This window comes from Lepisosteus oculatus, chromosome 3 (genome assembly GCF_040954835.1).
Source record: "Lepisosteus oculatus isolate fLepOcu1 chromosome 3, fLepOcu1.hap2, whole genome shotgun sequence".
In the NCBI taxonomy this organism is placed as follows: Eukaryota; Metazoa; Chordata; class Actinopteri; order Semionotiformes; family Lepisosteidae; genus Lepisosteus; species Lepisosteus oculatus.
In genome coordinates this window covers 59,444,271-59,464,283 of record NC_090698.1, presented here as the reverse complement: position 1 = coordinate 59,464,283, position 20,013 = coordinate 59,444,271, and the positions used below count along the sequence as shown (strand labels likewise).

Genomic DNA, 20,013 nt, shown 5'->3' with positions numbered 1-20,013 from the left:
AAAACCCAAACTAATGTTCAACAGGTAAATGCTGCTGTTCTGATTCTGTAGCACACTTGAAGGAAATAACCGCAAAGCCTCTTAAAGTGACAATAACCACAAAAATAACATAATACACCTCTGAGTGTGTGGTCTAAAGTACTATCAGCATTTTACTCATGTAAAATTTATTTTATTTGATTTTTTGCTGTCTTAAAAGCAAAATTATTGTCTTAAAATGTTTTATTTTAGGCAATTAAGCTCCTAGCTGGTTTGAAGTAAGCTTAAAATGTGTCAGTGTTCTCAAGATTTTTGTACTCCTTCAGTACTGTACTGTATGACCATGCAGGTGGTCTTTTATGCAAATTATATCTTTGCTAATGGATTGGCGAGCCTCCCGGACTCTGCTCAGTTTTGCTGTCACAAGAATCAATAATCTAGAAAGGAGTTTCCCTTTGGACTCCTTTTTGACCAGCTAATCGGCTGAAAAAACTCGGCATATAACCAAGATGACAATTAACACAATCACAATGTTTTAAATGAAATGAGATTTTGGTCTCTTTTATATACAAAAAAGCATGAAGCATAAAGTTGATGACAGAATTTATTTTTACAGTACATGTTTTTGTGATGGTTATTAGAATTTTTGTGATTGCTGGTGTCTTAAGCCATTAGCGTCATCACACTTTTGTTATAGTTCATTTCAAATATTAGAAAAAATATTATACTGTAAGAGATTACAGAAGGATCATAAAATACAACACATTTTTACTTTTAAAGTTGATTGACCTTTTTAATTTGCATGTGAAGCAATGTTAACTGAATTCTAAAACAAACGCATTTCTTAGATGGGATTCCAGCCAGAAGGGGGATTAATTTAACTAATTGACTACACTATGCTATGTGTTCAAGGTGTTCTGGCTGCAAAGAAAACAAAAGCCTTCAATAAATATGACTTCTCTATAGCGTCACTACATGAGACTTGGTAGTCTAAGTTCTATTTTAATACTTTCAGAACACAATCTGTTTCTGTGATGTAGGACCTCCTCGTTCATATGTATTAACTGAAATGTAACCAATTGGACCTCTGCACTAGACAAAAAAGATTCTTTATGGGAGAGTTTGATACATTGTCATTCCCACCAGTGTCGGTTCATAAACTGATCACTTGTTCAGAGCTACTGTATATAGACAGAACTGAATGGACAAATTCTTAATAAACAAGCTGAGTGGAAATTGCAAAACATATGTAAAAGTTATTGGAAACAATATAAATTGTTGGCAATTTGGGGAAAATTGGGAATTTTGAAACTGAGGACCACTAAAGAAACAGGTATGTTAAAGTCTAAACAAATAAGCTGATGAATTAAAAGTATCAGTTAGCACCAGTGATGAATATCTTGAAGGAAAACCAGCAGATATAAGAGTACCCAAAGAATGGGAACTCCTGAAGCAAGTCAATGGCTAAATTGGTGATGTTGGTTGGTTGTTCTTCTTGTTTAGCAATAAGATGTATAAGTGGTTCAGACTGACTGTCCAATTGGTAAATGATAATCCTAATATGTCACCCTATACTGTATATATTTCCTATAGCTGTTTGGTCATTTAATGTTGCTCCTAAAAAGAAACAATGTCTTGGAAAACTCTGCCCACATTCTCTGTCCACTTTTTTATTGATTAATTGATTAGATGTGGCTATGCCTGGGAAGAAATTCTCATTGCACTCACAAAACCCTTGCCATGCCAACAGCAAGCTGAGCTTACTATTCCTATGCTCATCTCCTAAGATGGAAAATAGTGCTTATCCTTCGTCAGTATGGGAAATTGTATAATGCATTGGGGACATATGTTCAGAAGCTATTCAAGTTCTTTGTAAAACATTACGGGCTTGAGACCATGCTACTTAGCGGTTCATTAAATTACATTAGATACATTGATGGATATAGGATATAGGATAAATATGCATTTGTTAGTCACAGTCATTGAGGGCATCTGGAGAAGTTTGAGACCTTTTAGGAAGCTAAATATACATTTAACGTTGTACAGGTAAAACTGAGAAGACCCAGACCTTTTTCAGACAATTTGGAGCTAAGGATATTCCCAGATCAACATGTTTCTTTCTGTGGAGATGATAAATATAAAAATTGTACTACAGTCTGTTTTACTCTGTAGTCAGTGTTCCTGTGCACTGCATACTGCATCTGCCATTGCCTCTCCAAGTGTCTATGCAGTAATTGTCACAGACACCGGAAAGCCTAGCCGTGGAAGGAACAGAAAAGCAGTAAAGACCCTATGCGTAGGGGCACAAATGGGACAAACACAGAGGTTTTCTCCGGGCTCAGGGGTCAGGTGTTATCTGGGATGAGGCCTATGCCCACAGGACATGGATGTGGGGTGACCTGGTACTAGGCGGGCCTTGCGACATCCATACCCTAATGCTGAGCAAGGAACACTGGAGACACAGGGACTAAAGAGGAAACGGAAACCAGACACACTGGAAGGACATATTATAACCCTGAAGCAACCCCCTCCTCCAGGGTTAAAATAAACTTTATTAACATGTGGTAGAGGGAGCCGGAAGTCTCTTGTGGACCTTGACAGTATATTTTGTGTTCACTACTTAATATATAATATAATTTTCAAGTGGGAAGTGACAGCTTTTTTTACCTGGCATAACATTTTGTCCTTTAGTAGTAGTTTATAGATTATAGTCATCTTCAATCGCAAAACATGCCAGACTAGACTAGACTAGCTGGTGCAGTTTAGTCAGTGTTATACAGAGTTTTCAACTAGAATTATGTTAAGGGCATGACTATTCTAGTGGTCCACTTTGATAAGCACTGCCCTCACACAGCCTCAAGACCACAGTGGGAACTTCTCCCTTATGACAGTATTGATCCTCTGCCACACACGGTATGTTTAAGTCTTGGTAATTCTGTCTCAGTCAGGATTGTGACCTTATTTAGCCTGCTAAATTAATCTACAAATAGAAGAAGTTCCATTGCTGCCTCAATTTCTTCAAAAATCTTTCTTCTTGTGTCTGCTTCCATTTCTTGAGGCAAGGCTGACTGGGTCATTGGCAATTGGATTAGTCGAATTCCAGCTTCCCTAATGGCACAGTATATGGCATAAACTCCTGTTTACTGTGTTGGAGAAAGGATCCCTTTCCAGGAAAAGGATGGAACTGAACTCAGGAGAGGTGGTGTGAAACATTGCAGTATTATAATACTGCAGGAGTAACAGACAGGCAGGCATGCAGGCAAGCACGCAGAGCAGGCAGGTGGAGACAAAACTGTGCAGCCAGGCAGCTGCACAGTGGTTGCATAGAAGTAGATGCACAGCTGTAAAGAGTGAAGCACCAAGGGCACAATCCAAAACAAGAAGTCCAAGCATTGGAGAAAAGATAATCAGGTGAATTTCATTTAATGATGGGCCAGCTACATTGACACCCTGTCCGATTGTAGTGTCAAGAAGACAAGCAGATTGGGTGATTGATTTGTTGATTTCTCACCGGCTGCAGTGTTATGGGAGCAGGGTACAGGACTCACCTGAGCGCCCCCCTCAAAGGGTGATCTCTGGGCCCTGAACAGGGCTTGCTTGGTTAATGGGCTGGGAAAGCACAGCACAGGCAAGGATCCTGAAGTTTTCAGGCAGGTCCCTCCAATGCCCAATCCCTGAAACCTGGCGAATTCAAAATCCGTTAGGGAACCAGCTCCTGGAAACTGTCCAGAAGGGGAGCTGATGGACCCTTGGGAGGTGGTGACACAAGGAACCAGCGACGGCTGGCTTGAGGAGTGACACATAGAAGGTTGACCTTCAGAATGTTGAACCCTATGCAGGAATTCCTCTGAGCACAGCTAGAGGGTGGTAGGAGAGGTCTGGGTCGGGGTTCGACACGGTGGTCCGTGCACATTGGAGGTATCTAGGGCGTAGACAGAGGCGTAGTCTGAGCAGACAGGCAGGGTTCAGGCAAGGTTGGAGCAAACAGGGTCGAGAGCTGGGAGACACAACGGGAGGTTTAAGCAGCGTTACAGAGAACGAAGAAGCTCTGATGGAGGGAAAACCCAATACTGACCGAGGACAGATGGGCTTGGCAGGTATCTAAGCTGCAGTAGAGGGTGTGGATGATTAGATCATTGAGCCCATTTAGGAATGTGTGGAGCGGAGATTCCTGCGAGGCTGGGACGTAACACCGGGGAGTATTCTTGGGCAGAGTTTCTTGACAAGGCGTTGGCTTTGCCATTCTCCGACCTAAGAGATGAGTAGGAGATGGTAAAATTGATGTAGGAGAAGCATTGATCCCAACTGTTTGGAGGTCAAAGATTTGGCCTTCTAAATGTATGCTAAGTTTTTATGATCGGTAAGCACCAGGAATGGATTAGCTGCTCCCTCTAATAGATGTCTCCATTAAGTTTCACCACCAGGACTTCCTGATTGTCTATGCTGTAGTATTTTTGTGTGGGAGAGAGCTTCCTGGAGAAGTAGGTGCACGGGTGAAGAGGGTACAAGACGTACCTGAGTGTTGAAACAGGACGGCACCTACTTCCACATCCAATGTTTTCACTTGTGGCTCAAAGAGCAGTGAAAGGTAAGGATTTCATTGTGAAAAATGTTTCAACTCCATTGTGGATTAATCTGCGGTAGAAGTTCACAAAACTGAACAATGCTGATCTTGTTTTAGTGAGGTGTTTTAGAGAGATGGGAATGGGCCACACTCATTCTGCTGAGGCCTTCTATAGATCCATTTGGAGGCCCTGAGAGGAGATATGAGATCCTAAAAACATTTTCTCAGGCACATGGAACTCGTATGTCAGCTTCAGCTTCTTATACAGGGGGTGATGGGGCACAGCCAAGTCCTGTTTGACATGCTGGTTGTACTCAGTGATTGAACTGGAGAATATTTTAGGATGTTGTTGATGTAGACATCATAAACCTGTCCAAGAAACCACGTTAAATGACATTCATGAAGTGTTGGAAGATGACAAGGGTGCTATAGATGATGAAAAATATAAATCTTATACATATAGAAAATATATCACCATATATTCCCCCTATCCATCCTCAATGGCCAAGGTCTGGAATTGTATGGCATAGCAAGCCACCATCTGGTTTTCCTATTGCAGTTAAGATTCTTGTATAAACAAGAAGTTGTTTTGGTATTGAGGAACAGAATAAAGGTATGTATTATATTGGCAGATCAAACAATAATAGGGTCCAATGGTGTATTATAATGATTGGTAAACAAATTACAGAAACCTAAAGTTTATACATAAAATACAGTCTTATGCTATAATTGGAGTCTGGTGTAACCTTGAAAATGCACTTCTAAAGATTAATTGTTTACTCATACTTCATAAGATATACTACAGAGGCTTTTAACCAGATGTTCTGTACTAAATGCTTGACAAACACTTCCTACCACTTAAATACATGTATGTTTTTGCAAACAGTGCCTTGCAAAAGTATTCACTCCTTCCCAGTGATGTTCCTATCTGTTCAATTACAAATGATGTATACAATTTTTCTTAATTATTTTTAATCAAAATGTAATTGCTCAAACTCAACACTGTCAATGTACATGCAGTGAGACTTATGTTGTGCTTTTACTTAAACCTTTTCTCAAAACACACATGACCAGTAAGCCTTTTCTAATACACATGGTTTCATTCACAACAGCAAATGGGATTCTATATGAGGGCATATGTTACAGCCTTAATACATGGATGGTACAGAGTTAAAAGCTTCTGTCTTTGGCTGTCAGAGTGGGATAGAAACTGAGCCTGGGGATGTGACTGCAATCAGGGTGCTGATGACACATGGCAGATGATTCACTCTACATCTCAATAAGCTGCTAGACTCTAGGGGGAGTGAAAGAGTAAATTGATCTATATCTTTCCCCACCAACTGCAGTATTGTCTGGTGATCAGATGCAGCAGCAAAGTCACTGGCTGCAGGAGAGATGGAGGTTCCTCCAATACGTTGCAAGTGAAGATTATCTGTTGCAAATATTTTACCAGGAGGTTTCCTAGGTGTATGTTTCAGATGTGGTACCCTTACTGTCTAACAATGAACATAATAAGATAGGAAATTGGGGTTAGGGTAAATAAAATCACTACTTCAGTTACCTGTACTTGGTTATCAAAATGTAATGCTGTTCTGACTTTGCATTTGAAAGATAATACATGGTTATAATTAACAAATCATTATAGCCTATTTTTTGTCTTTTGTGTATTTCTGTAGAATCCTTAAAAATTCAAACATTCAATCTAGACTTCGTTATTCTGAACAAAGGCTTCAAGGCCTTGTGAGCATGTGGTTAATTCATGTCTATTTCGAATTTCCATTGCAATCACTTTAGCTTCTTAAGATAAAGCATTCTCCATGTACAGGATTATTTAATGGCTCTTTAATAATAATAATAATTGCTAACACTTATATAGCACTTTTTCTGGAAACTCCACTCAAAGCGCTTTACAGGTAATGGGGTCCATGCATTAGTGTTTGTATATAATTTTTAACAAACCTTTGTTTGAATGACCATTTTTGTTCTATAATTTTATATTTTCTTTTTGTCCATCTCTGACACATGACCTTTACATCTATAAACCTTTGTTATTTTAAGCAAAGTTACTCTTAAATGCAGAAGAAACCCACATCACAAATATTAACTGTAGTATGTAAAGATTAATGTAGTATTTGTTCTTCCTTTTATAGTAAAAAAATATTACAAAATGAATATCATATTGAATATAGTATCATTCTCAGATGTATAAAAACAGAATAAATAAAAGGAGGTCATTTGTCCATCTTGTCTGTTTGGTTTCTTATTGAGAATATCACCAAGTTATCTCAACAACCTTTGAGTACATTTACTCTATAGAAGCACAATTATTTGCACTTTTCACATTTCTTCATCTACCTTAATTTTGTTTCTGTATGCTTTAGCTAGTCCTGGTCTGTAGTTCAGTTTGAAGTACTGATTTGATATATTGTATCAGAGTGTTTGTAGTTTATAAGGATTTTTTTTTTCATTTTCAACTTTTCTTTCAAATATGCATCCTAATATGACTGGTATCAGATAATGTAGGTACTATTGACACTTTCCTCCATTGGTTTAAGCTGTATTTGTCTTATAGATGACAATTCATTTCCCTTGACATGTTACACTGAGGGTTACACAGGGTTCTGTTCTGGGCCTATTATTTGATGTACTGTATTTATTTTTCCTATTAGCCAAATTATTAATTGTCATGGTCTTAGGTTCACTGCTTAGAACATAGCACACAGATCTATTTGCAGATTAAACCCAATTCTAATGTGGCTGTTATATCATTTAAATTCTTGTGGGATAATGAACTTTGAATTCAGAATATTCAATTTACATTTATGTCAAGACTGAGCTCATGCTAATTAGATTCCAACTACGACTGTAATTTTAATGTTATTTTTGGTGCCACTAACATCAGTGTTTCACCTGAAGTGAGAAATATTGGGGTTTATTTTGATTTTCTGCTGGCTTTTTAAGCTCTCAGACTACTATTCTTTCATTTATGTAATATGGCCTGTTAAGATCCTTTTGAAATGTTAAAAGAGTTTTGTCTAAAACCCTAAACAAGGCATGCAATACGTGGAGATCTCAAATGACTGATTGAAGAAGAACAGTAACTCCTGTAATATGTAGATTGTTCTCACTCTTGTAAAAGCCTTAAATGGTTCAAGTCCCTGATTACCTGAAGGAGTTACTGCACAGGTACCTGCATGCAATTTAAGATCTATTGATGTTGAGTGTCTTTCATTACCTAAGATAAAGCTTTGTTTAAATGGAAACTGTGTATTGCTACTATACATGCTGCCCAGAATGCTTAGGGGCTTTTTATTCCTGTGAACATTTTTACAGATTTTACAACACTATGTTTACAGATACACAGTTTTAATTATTTTTTATTGATAAATTGAATCTTGCTTACGCTTTTAGGCTTCAGTTATACTATTATACTTTTGGCTGTTATGCATTGTATAGTATTTTAAGTTTGGGCAAATGTGTTATAAATAAAATGTTGTATTTACTGAATTTAGATTTTGCTGGAACCCTACTGTTACTGTTCAAATTATTGACTTATTATATAATATTACTTATCTGCAAAATCCTCTCAGAATTTTAATGAACTGTACCTGTAGGGTCATGTATATTATGGAACACATACTGTATAGGAAACCACATGCACTATCAAAAATAGTGTTCCGTGTTCCTCCCTTAAAACACATACAGGAAACTATGAAACTGAGCAGTCAGAAAGAGCTTGCTAATGAGCTGTGATGTGTCCTTAATGTAAAACAACAACAACAACAAAAAAACATGTTATAGTTCCCAAGAGACTGTGGATAGGGACAAGATTATTGTGAAACACCAGGAAAGCATACATGTTCTATAAAAAATACATTTTTCTTGGAAAAGGGATATATTTTCAGGACTGTTACTGGAAATGCCATGCATAGCTTTTGATGTATTGATGTATTGTAAATGTTTACTTCACGACTCCAGACAAGATGATCTCCAAATGAACAGCAGGAGTCACGAAGTATTATGATACTTTGAAATCATCATAGTGTCACATATGCATTTGCTTTGCAGCCTGGAGTTCATTCTCAATCTTTCCTCTTTTGTTCTAAAATTCCTAAAAGTGTTAAAAAATACATCTCAAAATGACAAAAATTGGTGGCAAGATGTTATTTTTAAAAACATGGTTTACATTTTTACTGTAGAGGTGGAGAAACCTTTTTGTGTAATGTGGTAGGTAACAAATGCTTTTAAGATTTTCCCTTGGGACCGCTTTTAAAAAAATGGTGCTTAAGTATCTAGTGTTTTAAATATACAGTAGTACTCCTATTGTTCATCTCAAAAGCAGTCTTCTTTTTTAATATTTTACTCAAAACAGTTCAACCTCCTCTAAAACCTAAGTACATGCAAAAGCATAAAAAACACAGTGTATTTATGTGCACATATAATTCAAGACTGTCCAGTCTTGACGTCCCTTTACACACAAACGCTGCAGAACACAGTTTCAACATTTACGAAATTTCCATATTTTATCACATTATCCTTATCCTCTGTGCGTTAGTTCTGTCCTCTGATCCTTGTCTTTCTTCATTCTTACTGTAATTAACAAAACGTATTTTACCCGCAATCACAATACACTAGTTTGCTGACTTCGAATTCAATGCTGCAGAGTCCTGCATCACTTCAGATCTCAGTGTTGGGCGCTGTCCATGGTTGCAGTGGTTGTGAAGTTCGACCCCCTGATATTTACCCAGATACATTTTATTCATTGGTTAAAATTCTAGACGTGGACGCGCAGAAGGGAGCGCGCTACCGTCAAGTTCCTAACTGTCACACCCACTTCCATATTAGGTGGGCCGTGAGAGAGCCTATCTGGGCACTGCGGTGATCTCAGCAGGAGAAGGCTGTGGAAAATAAACATTACAGTACAACTTTTCATGGCGAGAACGGCATTCACTCACTGATTAATTTCAGTATGGAAGAGTTTTTGCTACGTGCCAGATCCATGCTGGTAAGTAAAAACTATAAAGGGAAAACGAGTTTTAATTAAGACTTTATGGCGCAAGCTCCTACTAGACGAGCGTCCTTAATAAATACATTTTCACCATGTATAAAAACACCTGTAGCCACATATTTGAAGTATGGGAAGTTTTAGATTTAGATATTAGATTGTGGTATATTAGCAGTCAGTCTTGCACACGAGTGTACAATTAACTCTTTATCGGCCAAACGATATTCACCCCAAAATTTTAGTATAAGAAGGCATTCATCAAGTGTTTAAATATGTTTTTATTACAGTACATCGTATGTGCATATCATATTTTTTATATTCTGAGGTAATTATAAATTGCGAAGAATTTATAGTGCGTAGCTTTTAAGATTTCAGCGTGCACACAGCAATAGTGCAAAGTAATGCTGCACAGTGAATAATAAGCAAACTCTTAGGTGTTTTCTAATACTGCATATTGTTATCTTGAATGCATTTCATTTAATGTATGGTCAGGAACCCTTGCTAAGCTTTTAAACATAAAACAACTTAAAGGATTTTACTGTGATGAAAAGTACACTTGGTAGTAAATTTCACATTTACGTCGGCTCGTCTTATAATAAATACTACTTAATTAAACTCCAGTATCAAGTACGGTATACTGTATAACAGTATATTTAATGAGTTATAAAACGGTATGACAAAATGATTTATGGTTGTGAGCTGTGAAGTGTATTGCAGACAAGGACAATATGGCCATCCAGTTCAGTCGATAAATAAATTGTTGTAATAAGAAAAAAAAAGTCCAAGTCTGATGGTTTCTTTAAAGTCTTGTTTTGATACTGTTAACACAACATTATATAGGCCGCAGTATTTGCTAGTATAAAATTGCCAAAGTTATTATGGCAGCCTTACAGTATGTTTTACCAGTTGTCCTGTAATAACGTAGAATTTTGAAAAACTCTGGTTTAATAAAAAGAGAACATAATATACAGATATATCTGTCTGTCTCCCCTCCCAAACATCTATAAGATCTTTGCATAAATACCTCAGCACATAAAACAAGTGCTGAAGATGTCAGTGCCTAGGATACAGGATACTGTTTTTAGTTTTGCACATAAGTCTTTAAAACTTTACCACAGTGAATGGTTCATAATAAAGTTCACAGAGGTATGTCTGTCTTCCAGTATTAGTTGTACTTCATGTTAATTCTTGGTGGGGGCTTACAGTTGAGCTGTAAGGAAAGATTACAGGATTAATTTAAATGCCTCAGATGTACTGTACTGTATTTGGCCCTGAAAAGAAAAATTAACAGTTTTAGAAAAATCATGACCTATCCAGTTACATTTGCTTTTAATGAACCTACAGTATGCTGTTTTGTATGTTTTTTATGTCATGTCTGTTTAGATTTATGTTTTTATAGTCAAGATATATAATGATGTTCAGTAAAAAAATGTTCACACTGTAGATGTCAGCTAGCAAAGAATTAAAAGTCAAAGCAATATATTTCCGAAAGCTGGCTTTTAGATCCACAATAAAACACGTTTGTTCATAAGGCCTTTGCCCTAAGTATCTTACAGTGCATTCATAGGTTACTCACCTGAGCTCAGGATCTTCAAGTGTGACAACCGTTAAACTGCACTTAAAATAATAACTAATCCAATTCCAAAGATCAAAGTTACTGGAGAAAAAGCACTGCTCTACACACCTCAGTAAACATCCATGAAGTTTATGTAATAACTTTTTATTTGTTTGAACTTGTAAAACACTACTGTAAGAAAGCACAAAGGAACAGGTCTGGGAAGAAAGTCTGGGAACAGCTGCTTCAGTGCCGAAGAAGGTGTGATAACCTGGAAGCTACAAAATAGAACCATTGTGAGCACATGAATAGTTATGTGTTGATAGACAATGGTGTGCCTGGATGATTCTCATTGTGGTAGCTTTTAAAGGATATACTGTACAGTATTTTTAAATGAGATAGAACGTCTTTGTTGAATTCCCATAGAAGAAAGCTGTTAAAGGGTAGGCCTTCGCTCTTGTCCATAACACTGCAAGTACTGTTTTGCTAACCAAATGATTTCGGTCTGTCTGTCCACCGCCTAAAACAGTTTTATTGTGCCTGTCATGTATCCACTTACTGTTTGTTTTTAAACTTCTCTATTAAGATTAAATATGAACATGAGACATACATAGACTATTTTGCCCATGCATGTTTATAGCATTTGTTCCATACCGTTGAGATATTTCTCTCCATGAGGTCTAACAGTATTTGTCTCCATGAGATCTGATGGCGCTGATACAGGATAATTGACGTCTGCTGGCAAAAGTGTCTGGTGTCTATACCCATCTGTTCTCTAGAGCTTAAAGTCGGAGCACTTTCTGTTGATGACATGTCAGGAAGAGACCTTGGATCTACTCAGTTTAAGGAAAATGGAAATCATTTCCTTAAAAATTTAATTAAATAACAATACAGCAATCCTTAATATACAGTATAATGCGATTGTATGTACCATACATACTGTACCTCATTTGCTTTTGTGGGGATTACAGTAGTTTTGCAATTTAGTAAATGTAATTTTAGATTTTCAGTTGTGATTATTGTAAATGATTTAGCTGTTGTTCCTTTTAGATCAGCTTACATTGCATTAGATGAAGTAATACTGAAGTTACTTTTACAACTTACAAGTTACAGCTCTGTTATCTTTGTATGCATTTAAAATAATTCGAAAAAATACTTAGATCTTTATGTAGAATTATTTAAAAATAGTCCTTATAATATAGGTACAGCTATTATTATAATTGTTATTGTTGTTATCATCCTCAGCAACAACAATAAGGATGATGACTTTGTATTTTGTGTTAAAGGAAATTTTGATTTTCTTTACAGGAAATCAAAATTCCTGTAAACTGATTTCATTCCTTAACTGATTTTATAAACAGTAATTTTAGAAAAATACTTTTTTTTTTTACATTTTTATTTGGTACAGTGTGAAAGAAGTGTTTTGAAATGTTTGTATGTGATGTTCCTGATTAAAACAATAAAATGACAAAAAATGAAAAATATGAGCCTGCTGCTTTCTAATCAAGCAATTGCAGTAAAAAAATCACATTATTAAACAGCCAGTTGAAGATAATGGGTTAAGATTTTATTTCTGATATTTCATATATAATTGATATGAAATTGTATATATAATAGTTATATATTAAATATATTATATATTTCATATATATTTTATTTCATTTTTAATAAAACATGGTTGGTTTGAGCAAAAATTAACATACATTAGCATTTTGTAATACTTAAAAAATATTGGTGCACTCCAGTGAGACATCTTTTTTTCTGTTGTACTCTATTAAGGTGCCAGTTACAAGGTTATTTTAATACTCACTATTGTAATGGACCTATTTGCACAATCCTGTCACAAAAAAACTTTGCTATGTATTGTTACATAAAATATCTCTTACTGTTAGTTTCTGAGTACTCTTAATTCATAGCTGAAACAGACAAATCTCAAAGGCTAGTCTTTCCTGTAGAAGCCTCCTTTTACAAATGTATCTACCAAGGAGATTAGAAAACTTAAACCTTACTTGATATTACTTAAAGCATATATGACAAGGCTGATACAGTACATAGCATTTCTCAGTAAACAATGTTATATTTTATTCATGCAGCGACATACTGTACAGGTCGATTAAAAGATCCATTTTACCATGTTTTTATTTCAATTTGATTTTATCTTTGATTTCTTTCAGTAAATTCGGATTTAAGCCCTAACCAGAGCATATTGCAGCACCCCTCTATAGAACGTCTTTCTAAGTTGTTTCTGTGCTAAAGAGGGTGATTTCAGATATATTTGGACTCACACTTTTGAACTTACTAATGCAATGTGCTGTGTGTACTCTACATGGAGCTTAAACATCTTACATTTTTTGTATTTCGGAATTGTACAATGAGTTAGCTGTTTGTACTTGAACGAGAAAGGAAAACAGAGTGTACCTGGTTTCATTTCTAATCTTAACAGAATTTTGTATTTTCTTGCAAGGAAAGGTTTGATGAAGTGGAAACATGTTGATTTGAAACAGGCATCATTGCTGCTGCTTTAACAGCCCACTGAAAAGGTTTTTAATACTACATTGCGAGATGGTTGGTGCAATTCAGTAGTGTCCTCCACATCATTTAAAAAGACCATGATAATGCTCCTCTTATTCCACTCAATTCTGAGATTAGAGCAATGCTCTCTTATGCATTAGCCATACTATTGTGCAGCATTATGGTGGCCCAGAAGGAAAGAAATGAGATTTTTAATTTCTACTTTGCCCCCTACCATTAATGATACTGTGACGCACAGTGATGCCCACACACTGGCTATTGATGACCTGACATTTGAATTACATTCTCATCTAGACCAAGTTAAAGTGAGAAGCAAAATTTGTTAATGCATTCTAATCAAGTTCGAATACCATAGTGTCCTCTAGAAAGGATTGTTGAAATGTGGGTAGACCTTTTTAATAAGAAGGAACTCCGTGCAGTTTTACCTTTTGTTTTGGAAGAAGTTGCAATACAATAATATTTAGGAGATTCCCCTGTTTTTTTCACCATTGTTTAGCACTTATCTGTTTACTGTGTTTCACAACTCTGTGCCAAAGGAAGAGGTGATAACTCAGGTCTTTGTTTTTTAATACGTTTAACATTTTAATAACTTAGTAAGAAAAGAGGAGTGATGGTACACAATGACATTGTTGTTGGGGTTGCTGATTTCATGATCTGCTATTAAACTGCATGCCTTCTAGACCTAGGTGATTATTCTCTACATAATAATTTGGGTGTATTGTTTTGTTTTACAGTATGGTAGTGTTAGGTGGAGTTTGCATGTTCTCCCCATGTCTGCTTAGTTTTCTCTGGGTGCTCCATCTTCCTCCCACCACCCAAAGACATTAAACATTTTCCTAAAAATGGTGCCTTGGTGGATTTTAAGAAATGTTTTAAAATATTTTTCAATAAACAAGTATGTAATGTTATAATTTCTTTTAAGTTTTAAACTTTCATGAACCCATTCATTTTTGTTTTGCAAAACATAAACCAGCAGTTTTTTTATTTCACAGTATCGATAATATTTAAGATGCACTGAACAGCACAGTATACAAGTGATCAAGGCAGGAAGGGGTTTTGTCAGTAACACTTTTTACAACAGCAATAGTAAGAGCAACAGTCTGTTGCAAGAGCAGCTGGTCACCCCAGAATCCTGAAGTTGTTAAAGATGTAAAGACTACAGAACATTCTGATGCCATTATTACATTTCAGTTTTTCTCAGAGTACCACTAATTTACCACTAAATATTATGAATATTATTATATAATATTATATATATAATCTTACTATATATAAAATATATTTCATTATATTATAAATATTGTGAAGTATAATACTTAATCCATAACAGCAACACAAAGATACTGTTTGTATACTAAACATGTTGTAGAGAGAAACATTAACCTTTTAACTGATATATTTATATAATATATTTTTTAAAGCAATCTAAACTGTGAAGGCTCCACAGATAGTTTTTTAACGAATAATTAAGGCTAATGTCTTAATATGATCTTTCATTTACTCCACCATTCATAAACTGGATTGGTCTTAAAATGAGTACAGCTCTCCCATCAACATACTGAGCAAGCATCGCATGACAAGACAAGTTGCCTTTTTCTTTAAAATGGCCAGGTTCCAGAAATCCCATTCTTTTAATTGGTTCCCTGCTGAATAACATCATAAACATATGGTCATGAAATGTGCTTTGTTTACCGTGCTCATAGTTTACTGTGGCACTTTAAGAAAGTCTGGCAGCAGATGAGATCCTAATGTAACAGGATGTCCTTCAAGGCTGGCATGACTTGCTCTGTGTCTAAAGTACAAATATTAAATCAAGTGACAAGCCAGCATCACATTGATTTAGGCATCCTCTTTTTTTTCTCTTGTTGATTTCACTGCAGCTGCTTTTGCAAACAATGATATCAGGATTCTGTTCTGAGAAAAAAAAACAGAGAAAGCACAACACAAGAATTTTTCAATCTGTTGATGTTGGCTAAATACTGTACACCTTGCTGCAGTGTATGCTACTGAATCACAGTTGTCTGTGACAAATATAGTATGTTCTGATACTTAATATATTGTGTGCTTATTTAGGCAACATAACTGGCCTGCAGTTGACAATACATTCAATTCTAAAGGTCTAGTGTTAAATGGCTGAAGCTTAACTGTGTAGTCTTGGAGGGGTGGATTTGCGACTGAGTCAAAACCAGATAAATCTCTTGGATTGCTGGGCAGTTTTCCACAAGACCAATGTTTTTCAATTGCACGTCTGAGCCTTGGCAGTTTTAATGTTGAAAATGTCGGACAATCTATGATCATTGATAACAGCAGAAAATGTGATTGAACCTTATGAAACATAATTGAGATGCTTTAAAGCGATTATTAATTACATTTTAAATAGACCATATACCAGCATACCAAATGAATAGAAGTGTTATCCATTTATTCAATGTGGATATTTTAGCACTGTATATTGGGGTTTTCTGGGTACAGCACTTTCCCCTATTGGAAGTGAGGAAGTTCCTATTTCTTTAAACTTTGATTACAGTGTCAGAACTGGCTTTGTGTGCCATGTGATGAGGGCTGTGCCTCAAAGCCTAAAATGTTTTTAAGAGTCAGAATCCTGTATTTTTAAATCTAGAAAACGTAAAGTTATGGTGATAATGTTACAAAACATTATCTTTCATAATCTTAATTTCTGTTTTGCTACCATTATATAGTTGCCTGTAATGTATTTCAGGGTATTTCTTTTATTGTGTGTACAGTACAAACACCAATGGCCATGTAAAGTATAAAAATGAGATGTGTATCTTTAAGAATACTGTTGTGTTAGCAGTTCTTCCTGACAATGTGATCCTTGACCATTAAAAATCATTCCCATTTCTTGCTTTTTTTACAATATGACAACTTTACCACCACAGTGATTGACGAGAAGATGGATCATTTACTTTGTAAGTAGAAATAGCCAACATACACAGACACTCTGGGAATAAGAACAGAAACTAAAGGTTAAAAACGGCATCAGTATACAACATATACTTTACCTGTAAAAAAGGGACAAACTTTATATTCTGCAATGGGTGTTAACCTTTTTATGGTAATTCATTGGGATTTCAGCACTATTTTAGCTGCTGAAATATTTAAGGTAATAAGCTATTACCTTGTCTTTCATTTCATATAATCCAATTTTGAAAGCAGGTAGCAGTTTGATATCAATGCATGGCCCTTGTCACCTTGACTGATCTTTTTATTAATGAGTTTGCAAATTTATAAGAGCAGAGAACAACACTAAGTCTCGGCCATATGGATACAGCAGTGTTGCAAAGAATTATAAGCACCACACCAGTTTGGCAGGAACACTATTGGGAGTCTACCGCAGTGCTATACCTGATCCAGACGATAAACTCAAATGTTTTTTTCTCTGATGATTTTATCCTACTGATGCTCTTCTGCATATATGCTATATACTAATGAAGGATGTATTTTTCAGGTTAAAAATTCAATAATGGCTTATCCAGTTCACGGTCACATTGGTCTGGAGCCTATCCTGGGAAGCTCTGGACGGGATGGCAGTTTATTACAAGGCATATACAGAAAATTAATTAATTGTAATTATATTTAAAACACTTTAATATTTACTGTAGTCCTATATATTTATTTTTCATGTGTAACCTAATTAGTTTGCTTATTACCTAAATATTCCAGGTTGGTTTTATAGCCTTAAACAGTTACTGGAAAGACATATATATTTAACAGCTTTGTTACATATGCTCTCTTAGGGAGACATTGGCTCTTGCTAATTTATTATCTCTTGCAGATGTATTAAATATATGTTACCCGGACTATTACCAAATCACTGCCATGTTCAAATTAAGTTTTAATTTTTGCATTAAAACAGTTGAATGTTATATAGCCGTAAAGCAATTATTATGCAAAGAATTAAGTGCTCAGAAAGAGTATCATCATAATCTTTCTCTTGCCTTGAATGGAAAATGAACCTGGTCCTTAAGTCTTTTGAGTCAACTTCTTAGGAATTCTTGGGTGATGGGACTCTGATAAACCAGATGTGCTGTCTCTTTGACCTAAACCAGGACATCATAAATTGGATCCATTATGATATATTGATGCCTCGGTAGTCTGCAACTCCAAGAGGGAGACACTTCTGTACTGAAATTCCAGTTGGAGGAGTCATAAATCCACCTGTCATAAATCACTGACAGGGCAGGAATAATCCACCAATCAGGAACAAGCCATGTGGGGGATGCCCAGTACACTTAATGACATCATGATGAGTCACCATGCAGAAAAACACATCGTAAAAGTCACGGCAAAGACAGCTGGGACACTCTCCGAAACCTTGGCAACTTGAAAATTAACGAATCACATAAACAGGTAAAAGGTAACTACAATCAACTTAGCTGAAGGTAAATTCCAGGCAGGGAAACCATATGGAAATAGAATTCCGCCCAAGACTTCATCTGCACTAAAAGACATTTCCCCTGATCAATGAAGTAAAATAGCTGGAGTTATGTAGACACTGCTGAATATTATGAAATATTCAGACTAGCAACGACAACAAATGGGTGAGCAGAATTTCTCTGGAGTTTCTCCCCGGTGTAAAATGCACTAAGTGGACCCTTCTCTCTTTTCACCTGCATCAACAGCAGATCCTCTAGTATGGAGCCGTTGGACTATTTGACACAGAACCAACAGACATAGATCCCAGATCTAAGTATCCAGTATACTTAGATACCAGTATTAGTAACCAGATCCAGTATTCCTCTGCCCTGGGTAATCTGGATTGTGCCTGGCTAACCGTCTAATTCAAATGAGTATACATTTGATGTTTTCATGATAAAAATCATAAATTAAGCTTTATTTCTTAGTATGTGTTTGATAAAGATTAATTCAGGAAAGTAATTGATTTGTTTTGAGTGAGGGGATGTTATTGTAATAGTATAAAGTTGACTATGAATCCAAGTGTTGTAGTCAGTGTATTATTAACTGTGTGCTATCTGTATCTCTGTAATAACTGAATGATTTATCAGCCATTTGCATCATGTGAGATTGATTCATGCTTATGGTTATTCTTTTATTTATTTGCTTTGCACATTTTACATTTTGTTATGGTATTAATTAAACAGTATATTTCTGTTACTGTATAATACAGTTGTTCTGAATGTTACCATGTAAACATAAAGTGCTCCTTGTATTTGCCATCCCACTATTTGTTCAATGAATTCGAACCATATATTTAATAGAAGGATGATTATTGGATTGGTCTTCTCTAGAATGGTATTCAAATAAATTTGCTGTTTTATGATATGGACTCTGTCTTCGGTAAGAACCAACATGAGCTCTGTGTATCAGAGATAGCCTTTAGTTTTAAAAAGTAATGTTTTTAGCCCAGATATTATCTTACAGATTGTGATTAAGTTAGAGGGGTTTTGGTAATTTGTTATAATTCCTAATATGCATGTAAGAACATAAGAAAGGTTCAGGCCATATCCAGATTAACATCACAGAGTGTCTGTTTCCTATAGACAGCTAACATAACAAAGGTAATAAGCTCTAGAACATCATACAAATCACTTAATTGTGCTGCTCAATTACAAAAACAATTGTGAAATCAATAGAAAACAAATTATTCCTGTTCAGGCCTCTTATGTAATCTCAACAGAATCTGCTATGATTTACAAGAATAAGGTCACATGTTCTCCTCTTTATGCTATATTAAATAATTCATAAAGAAAATGGGGGCAGCATATAACATTTCTAAATTAAAATTGCATCTGTTTATAGTACACGAGTGACACATTAATCAATAATGTGATCAAAATAATACAGATAATACAATATAATAATTATGCAGATAATACAATATAGTGTACAGTTAATGTGTTACTTATAAATACAGAACAATAAAGACACTAAAAATAATTTAAAAGAAGTTCGTTCTTGGTCTCTCATTCAGAGATTGAGTTATCTGGCACCTTGTGATGTACAAATTAAGCACTTACCAGAGATGTTGTATTGCCAATATTTCTCTTAATCACTGTTATGTCTCAGGCAATACAAACAATAAAATATTGCTCACAATACAAGTATTTTATATCAGAGTGCATAAAAAAGTGGAACTAGAAACTAGAGTACATTTATTTCAGATCATCTTAATCAATGCTTTAGTTTGATTAAATTATGTTTTTTCAAGGTGTATATTATCTAATAATTATAATTTCTGTGTGGATTGCAAAGGAGTTTTACAGTATATCCAAAGTTTGCACTGGTAGAATACCCATTAAATGTCAGTGTTTTGTATTTCTGCTACCTATTTTCAAATATGATTTTGCAAAGGCAAGAGAAGACCTATCATCAAGTAAGATGATATGATCCCTCCAG

At 35.5% G+C, this 20,013-nt stretch overlaps 1 protein-coding gene across 11 annotated transcripts in view; it reads left to right on the top strand.

Annotated features, from left to right (window-relative positions):
* Positions 1–9,409: 9,409 nt before the first annotated feature.
* The window catches only part of LOC102691387 (prune homolog 2 with BCH domain), an 86,033-nt gene continuing 75,429 nt past the window's right edge, over positions 9,410–20,013 (top strand). For 5 of the 11 annotated variants that reach the window (XM_015367664.2, XM_015367677.2, XM_015367643.2 and 2 more), the window contains exon 1: positions 9,411–9,548. In XM_015367664.2, the coding sequence (XP_015223150.2) occupies positions 9,513–9,548 (36 nt within the window). In that variant the 5' untranslated portion in view covers positions 9,411–9,512. Of the gene's footprint in view, positions 9,549–20,013 lie in introns of all 11 variants that reach the window. The other 6 variants (XM_015367651.2, XM_015367629.2, XM_015367686.2 and 3 more) reach the window with 2 other exon arrangements.